Here is an 8,288-nt window from a genome sequence, read left to right as displayed (position 1 = left end):
AATTGATTGGCATAAAATATTTGTGATATGTGGTCATGAAAACATGACTGGTAATTCACCATCTGTATCCCTTCCACAACAATGCAAAGCCAAAAGCTGGGTAGAAAAGCAAGGGCCAAAAAACTGAAAAGTCCTTCGACTACAAACTATTTATTTTTAGTCAGAAATGGTTTCTCCACCTCAGCATTAAGGGAATATTTAGTTCTTAAAAGGGGGGTAGACTAGTGCTATTTCAAAACACAATGATCTACCGAAAGGTAAACAATAGCTGTGAATTAAAGGGTTCAGTAAGAACTGAAGGTCTAAGGAAGGAACTGCTAGATACCATTAGACCTAGGACCTAAAAATTTAAGTTTATAAAAATTGGTGGTAGCACTCTGGCCCCACCAGAGCTCTAAAAGAAATGTCCTGAATGTCTATCAAGCCCAAATAGGGATTTGCTGGAGTAGGGGAAGTGAGGCAAGGAGAAATGCTATGAAATACTGAGTCAGGTATTCTAGGATAGAAGACCACATGGGGGAGCTCTAAGCTTTAAAAAAAATTAAAACTGAGGTCTTTTGGAAGTACTGATGGTAGCTAGCCCCTTAAACATGTGGAATCCTTCCTTGGGGAATAGCCACTAGATTAAGAGGCTTTCCAATCAAGAACTACATGAACAAAACCAGGTCCCTGGGGGGAGATGGTATCAGCATGATTAAGGCCTAACTACAGAAAGAGAGAGCTTACCAAGGGAGAGACCACATAATAAAGGAGCAACTAAATAAAACTCTTAACTGGACAGGTTTGGCCATCTAATCCTTTATGCATACTTGGGAGCTATAATACTTCTTCATAGGCCCAATCTGGGATGGAAGGGCCACAATAACATCAGAGAATGAGACAATATATTGGAATACTAACAGCTTTTTTTTTTTGTCAGCCAATGGGGATGCTGGGAAAAAGTCATCAGGGGAAGTATCTCTACACTGAGTTCTCTAATGCCCTGTGAAGAGCATTATACTTTCAGCACTGTGGCAATGTGTACTCTGGTTGAATGGAAGGCTATCAGAGGCCTTATGCCACTATATAAGTATATTTGTGTTTTATGAGAGGCCTGTGCCCATCTTAGCATAAGAAAATGAACAACGTTTCAGGGAGGTTAGTATGATATGAGTAAAAGTAAAGTTTAAGTTGTTAGTCCTGGCTAGTCACTCATAACCTACGAATTTAAATTATCTTAGGGCCTCTATTTTTTAATCTGTAAAATGAGGGGATCAATGCGTTACAGATTAGTTGATCCTTAAGGTTCCTTCCAAATCTAAGCATGTTACTTCCTACTCGTGATAGTGTTGGTGAGGAGGAGAAAGGATACAGCAAGGAATAGAAAAAAGGGTAAAGAAACTTGGTTAACAGAGTTGGTTTAGGATGAGTGGATGGCATCATGTCAAGTTGTGGATAATGTCACGCGTTGGCTGAGATATACCCTAATGTCACAGAAAGAGGCATAATGGTAATTCAGAGGAATGCAGACAGAAGCTGCCTAATTTTATTAGACTTATCCCACTTTGCCCCTCCCCTTCATTCTGGGTAAAGAAGTACGTTCTCTTAATGTATGACTTGGAAGAGATCCCTCACGGTAACCATTCACCAGAGGAATCCTGGGATGAACACCTTGTTAGCCGCTGCTGGCAAGGTAAGGCCATCTGAGAAGTCAGACAAACTTGTCATTAGTGAGGCTTGTTGCCAATTACAGAGGACCCTCAGGATCTAAACTGCCGCAGGCTTTTATTTCTTTGTGGGAATATTGACAAAGGACTATAAAATTCACTTGGGATTCAAAAAGCCCATGTCAGTTATACAGGCTTCCTAGTTGAATAGCCACAGGTCACAAGCCCCCAACCCTTTACCCTTCACAGCACACAGTATACTAAGGTTCTTACTGCGCCAACTTTATTACAGCTAGAAACACAAATATGGCCAAGAAGGCGTGCTGATAGCTTCACCATTAAATAATTATTTAAAAAAAAAAAAGGTTAACGAAGCAGCTTTTATTAATTAACACAGAGCCTAACACATTGTTATATTGCAAGGCAGAATAAAGCTACAAAGAAGAGTAACAAACAAGAAAGAAGAGAAAACTGTGGCTCTAGATAAAGAATTCAAGTCAGACCCTGAAACAGGCACTCAGCTGAAATGGCCTAAACCTAAACAAGGGTTACCACTCCCCCCACCCCCACCCAGTTATCCCCCAAAGTAGTAAAAAGGAAAGGGTAACAAGCTCACAATAGTTTCATTCTCACCAATGTTAACAAAGGAAAACAAAATGAACCAAATAATACTGGAGGAGGTGCCTCAAGATATGCAATCAGTAGGGAGAGAATCTCTGTTTCTCGCCTTTCAGTTTGTTAGTTACACATGGCACGGCAGAGGTGGTGGTGGTGGTAGCTGAAGCCCCGGTACCCTTAGCAGCAGACACAACATTTAGAGCCAGGAGAGGGATGGGTTTCATGCCAAGCAGACTGGAGACACAAGGGGCGGTCGGAAGAGGGTTGGGGAGGCTGGAGGGTGCGTCGGAGGTCCCCGCTGTGGCGAGCGAGGGGGTGGTGGTGGAGGAGGAAGAAGAAGAAGGGGTGGAGGGTTGAGAGAGGTTGATGCTGAGGTGATCAGGGATCGTGACGGAGGCTGCCTGGGAGGAGGGTTTAGCGTTTTCTAAACTGTAACAGAGGAAAAAAGGAACAAAAAAAAACGGGTGGGTGGAAGGGAAGACCACAAAAGGGAATAAGTACAGGACAAAAACTGCTTCAGTTATATCAGTAAGTGCCTCTGGTTGACAATTAGGAAGACCTAGTGTCAACTTATGACAAGCTTTCTTTTAGCCTGTGTCCCACCCTCTAAATATGTATACTTCCATTCCACAGAGCTACTTAAAAACTGCTATGGGGAAGAAAAAGCTGACAGAGAAAAGAAAACATAGGGCACATACTTTCATGTGTCTGACACACTGACCCAACCCAGACGCTGAAGGAATGATTTCAGGTAGAAAAAAGATACTCATCAATCACCCAACAAGGAAGAAATGTTTCCTCTAATCAAATGTCAATTTCCTATTCTAACAGAAAATCAATTATCCCGTAATTACTTGTGAAGCTTTGAATATTTATAAAGCAGAATTTTAAAAAATCCTTCCAGCTGTAGTATTAAAGTCTGCTTATATTTCCACAGCAAATAAACCAATATTAGGGTAGAAAGAGACAAGAGTCCAAAGTAGGTCACTGACTAATTTCAAATTTCAAAGAATGTAGCGTTTTCAAAGAAAAATGCCGAGAACAGAAGTGTAGATAAGAACTAGGGAAGCTTTTCTGGTGAGTGGTGGTATAAAAAGTTGTTTTTGACCGATCATACTTTTAATGTGGACCTTTCAGAAGTGGAAAAGAGAAACTCAAGTATCACCTAAAAATTCATACTTAAAAAGCAAAAATGCTGCTGCTTCTACTCCCAAAATAAGCTCCACAGAACAGTAAGGATATGTGTCTCCCAAATGCCTGTATGTGTCTAAGCCAGAACCACATATATTTGGGAAATTTGCCTGGACAATTAAGCCCACAAGGCTGTCTTCAAGAGCAGAAAGGCTCCTCTTAAAACCTCATTTTGTTACCTATGTCCAAAGACAGCTGCAATCCATAAAGGAGAGGGAGGGATACAGAAGTCCACTAACTATATAAAAGGACCCAGACTGCCACCATGAAAAATCAAGAGACAGGAGAAAATGCCCAGAATCCAGTGAAATCCTTCTCACCTTAAAAAAATGAAACAAAACAAAACAAAAAAACCCTTTGACTTCTACATTTAAGCTGCACCAAAGAATGGAAAGAATAAGCTTTGTGCATGCAGTCTTTGCTTTGGTGTTAGATGAAACTTTGACCCTAATCCAAGGCTTCGATGATACTCAATTGCTATTCAGTCACAATCATCCTGAAAAGAGTGACTCTACCAAGAGAATTCTGCTTCCTGACATGTAGCCACTGACCTATTGCAGGGGCTAGACAAGCAGGTGACATTTAAACAGTCACAATTTAAATTACATGAAGGGCAAGCCTACCGGAAGAAAAAAACAAATTCCAGCTTTCAAAAACATGATTCTTGCCACTGAAAACCGAAAAATTCTTGCCCTCCAAAATCCTAATTACAAATACGAAAAGCCGGGCGCAGTGGCTCCCACCTGTAATCCCAGCACTCTGGAGGCCGAGGCGGGCAGATGATGAGGTCAAGAGATTGAGAGCATCCTGGCCAACATGGTGAAACTCTATCTCTACTAAAAATACAAAAACTAGCTGGAAGTCGTGGTGCGTGCCTGTAGTCCCAGTTACTTGGGAGGCTGAGGCAGGAGAATCACTTGAACCCAGGAGGTAGAGGTTGCAGTGAGCCGAGATTGAGTCATTGCACTCCAGCCTGGTGACAGGGCAAGACTGTCTCAAAAAAAAAAAAAAAAAAAAGAGGCCGGGCGTGGTGGCTCACGCCTGTAATCGCTGCACTTTGGGAGGCCGAGGCGGGCGGATCACGAGGTCAGGAGATCGAGACCATCCTGGCTAACACGGTGAAACCCTGTCTCTACTAAAATACAAAAAAAAAATTAGCCGGGCGCGGTGGTGGGCGCCTGTAGTCCCAGCCAGTCGGGAGGCTGAGGCAGGAGAATGGCGCGAATGCGGGAGGCGGAGCTTACAGTGAGCCCAGATCACGCCACTGCACTCCAGCCTGGGCGACAGAGTGAAGACTCTGCCTCAAAAAAAAAAAAAGAAAAAGAAAAACAATTCTTGTAATCCCAGCACTTGGGGAGGCAAATCACTTGAGGTCAGGAGTCAGAGACAAGCCTGACCAACATGGTGAAATCCTCTCTCTAAAAAAGAAAAAGACCTCTTTGCAAACAACCTTGGTGTAAAAGTCTACTACTACCATTTCATTCTCAACATAGAACCTAGTGTGCTTGGTGGATAGACAAGAAAACAAATCGAGGAATGGGAAAGCTTTTCTACACAGAGTAGTAGCACCTAAAGAAATGAAGAGACTTAAAGCTAAATGTCACACTGCTACTGGGGAAATGGTATGTTCTTAGCTAGCACTAAATAACCATAGCATACAAACATGGTCAGTACAAGCACAACAATACAGACCTCATAGGAATTCCTTTCCCCTGTACTAGATTCAGGAACTCATGTAAAACTTTTATGACAAAGAGACCAAACACTTGTAAGAAAGGTAAATAATAACTAGACAACACTCCCCATTAAAACAGACCTAAGGGCTTCAGGGCTAACACAATGCTTTAAAATATTAGTAAGCAATTAAGGGTGTGACTTCAGCACATGAGTTGAGAAAGCAAGTAATATAAATGACTGTAGGATCCCATTTGACTGTGAACAGTGTCCTCAAATTCTCAGAGTAGTAACATTACCTAGCCATGGGTAAGGGAAATAAAACCCTCGGGAAGCCATTAAGGGATGAGACTGGGGGAGGGGTGAGATAGAAAACACACTTCACACTTCCAAAACATTCCAATACCTGTGCTTCCCACATTCCCACAAGCTCTGAATAAAACACATGTGCAATCTGAGAAAAATGGGTGTTTCCAGAACAAATGGTAATTGCTGCCTCCAAGAAACTGCCTTGCTGTCCTATTACTCCATTGTCCTTATTACAATTAAGGGTGCTTTGGACTCCAAATCAAATCAGTGAAAGAAACAGTAGTCTATATGCTATGTAGAACAAGAGACTCACAATTGATTTTGAGAGTGCTCTAGCCAGAGAACTCTATTATTGAAGACATGGGCCACTCTTTCCTCTTCCCATATCATCAAGTTAAATGCGGGCAATCTGTGCTCCCTATTCCCCAACCCCTTGCAAACTTATTGCAATTTGTTTACTTTTTCTGCTACACTCAAAGTAGGGCTACCAAAAAAAAAAAATTTTGGCCATCTTTACCCATTGCCCATGTAATCCCACATTTAATAACATACTGCAGCTCTCCCTCACACACACATTACTGTGTTGGCATAAGTAAGACAAAAGGTAGGGCAATCTTACCTGACATTGATTAGATATTGAGCCAGGCTAATGCTGGCAGCAGATCCAGTGATGGTAACCTGCCTATCAGTAGATCCTTCCACTGGGTTCGCAATTTTGATCTGCGCCCCAGACATCTGACGGATCTCATTGATTTTGGCGCCTTGACGCCCGATTATGCAGCCAATCAACTTAAGGGAGAAAAACAAGGCACACCAAATTAGAGTTGCATGGCTAGGTCCAAGAATCCCACCCCTGCCCTCTAGCTCCTACAGCTGTGGCCAGGCTGGAGTGCAGTGGTCTGATTTCACCTCACTGCAATCTCAGTCTCCTGGATTTGGGCAATTCTCCTGCCTCAGCAGGACTACAGGGACATGCCATCATGCCCAGCCTACTTTTGTATTTTTAGTAGAGACGGGGTTTCACCATGTTGGCCAGGATGGTCTCGATCTCTTGGCCTTGTGATCCACCCGCCTCAGCCTCCCTAAGTGCTGGGATTACAGGTGCGAGCCACCGCGCCTGGCCTTTTAAAAAAAAAAAAAAGAAACAGGGTCTTGCTATGTTGCTCAGGCTAGTCTCAAACTCCATGGTTGAAGCCATTTTCGAACCTCAGCTTCTCTATCTCTGTACTCCCTGTACCTGGGATTACAGGTGTACACCGCCCTGCCCAACTTCATCCTATACCCTTTTATCCATACACTTTTGATCAAAAAACTCTTGACCCATTCTTCAGTCGGACCATGGTAAGAGCCAGTTCTGAGCCAACTCACTCTTAGGTCCAAGTATTAGCTCTTCATTATTTCTGTCCTCAGAGTATTAATTCCAAAGACAAAATAAACCAGAGCCAAAACAAGAATAAATTTAGACAGCTAGAAATAGATAAAGGTAGAAATACATTGTTTCTGGCAGCAAAGATGCTTAAAGTCATCCTGCCGTAATTACCACCTTGACAAGAATTCTGGCCAATTCCTAAGGTGTTTTTGCCTTGGGAAAAGGTGGAGGAAAAAAAAAAAAGGTCAACATTTGCACTAATACTGTAAACAATATGACCTTGGATAGCACAGATCTAAAGTTCATGAACCACTACACTGTGGTGGGGGACAGTGACTCATGCCTGTAGGCTGAGGTGGGTCAATCACTTGCGCTCAGCAGTTTCACGGCGAAACTCCATCTTTACAAAAAAATACAAAAAAAGCTAGCCAGGCATAGCGGCATGTACCTGTGGTCCCAGGTACTCAGGAGGCTGAGATGGGAGGATCTCTTAAGCCTGGAAATCCAAGGCTGCAGTGAGTCAGGATCGTGCCTCTCTTGCTCCAGCCTGGGCAACAGAGGGAGACCCTGTGTCAAAAAAAAGAAAGCCACCACACCTTTTTTTTTTTTCCTTTCTTGTTTTTTTTTGAGACAGAGTCTTGCTCTGTTGCCCAGGCTGGAGTTCAGTGGCACGATCTCGGCTCACTACAACCTCTGCCTCCCGGGTTCAAGCGATTCTCCTGTCTCATCCTTCTGAGTAGTGGGATTACAGGTGTGTGCATGCCTGGCTAATTCTTGTATATTTAGTAGACACAGGGTTTCACCACGTTGGTCAGGCCTGTCTCCTGATCTCATGACCCACTTGCCTCGGCCTCCCAAAACTGCTGGGATTATAGGCATGAGCCACTGCACCCGGCCGAAAACCACTACGTTTTCTAAGGATAAGGCTTTAGCTTCTACAAAAACAAAGGCAAGCTGGACGCAGTGGTTGACGCCTGTAATCCCAATGCTTTGGGAGGCTGAAGGGGGGATCGCTGGAGGTCAGGAGTTCAAGATCAGCCTGACCAACATGGAGAAACCCCATCTCTAATTTAAAAAAATACAAAAATCAGCTGGACATGGTGGCACACACCTGTAGTCCCAGCTACTCGGGAGGCTGAGGCAGGAGAATCACCTGAACCCAAGAGGCGGAGGTTGCTGTGAGCCAAGCCTGGGAAACAGAGCAAGAGCGAGACGCCGTCTTAAAAGAAAAAAAAAAGGCAGCAAATGGACACGAATTTCTTTCCCTTTTTTTTTTTTTCTTGAGATGAGAGTTTCACTCTTGTTGCCCAGGCTGGAATGCAACGGCACTATCTCGGCTCACCACATCCTCCACCTCCCAGGTTAAAGCGATTCTCCTACCTTAGCCTCCCAAATAGCCGGAATTACAGAGATGTGCCACCATGCCCAGCTTTTTGTATTTTTAGTAGAGATGGGTTTCTCCATGGTAGTCAGGCTGGTCT

General features: G+C 43.5%; 1 protein-coding gene across 4 annotated transcripts in view; it reads right to left on the bottom strand.

Moving 5' to 3' along the window:
* The window catches only part of PCBP2 (poly(rC) binding protein 2), a 29,102-nt gene that overhangs the window by 3,301 nt on the left and 17,513 nt on the right, over positions 1-8,288 (bottom strand). For 3 of the 4 annotated variants that reach the window (XM_025403699.1, XM_025403700.1, XM_025403698.1), the window contains one exon: positions 6,058-6,227. In XM_025403699.1, coding sequence (XP_025259484.1) covers positions 6,058-6,227 — 170 coding nt within the window. Of the gene's footprint in view, positions 1-903; positions 2,694-6,057; positions 6,228-8,288 lie in introns of those variants that run through there. The other variant, XM_025403697.1, reaches the window with a different exon arrangement.

Source organism: Theropithecus gelada, chromosome 11 (assembly GCF_003255815.1).
Source record: "Theropithecus gelada isolate Dixy chromosome 11, Tgel_1.0, whole genome shotgun sequence".
NCBI lineage: Eukaryota > Metazoa > Chordata > Mammalia > Primates > Cercopithecidae > Theropithecus > Theropithecus gelada.
Note: the sequence above shows the minus strand (reverse complement) of the source record. Positions and strands in the feature narration are given on the sequence as shown.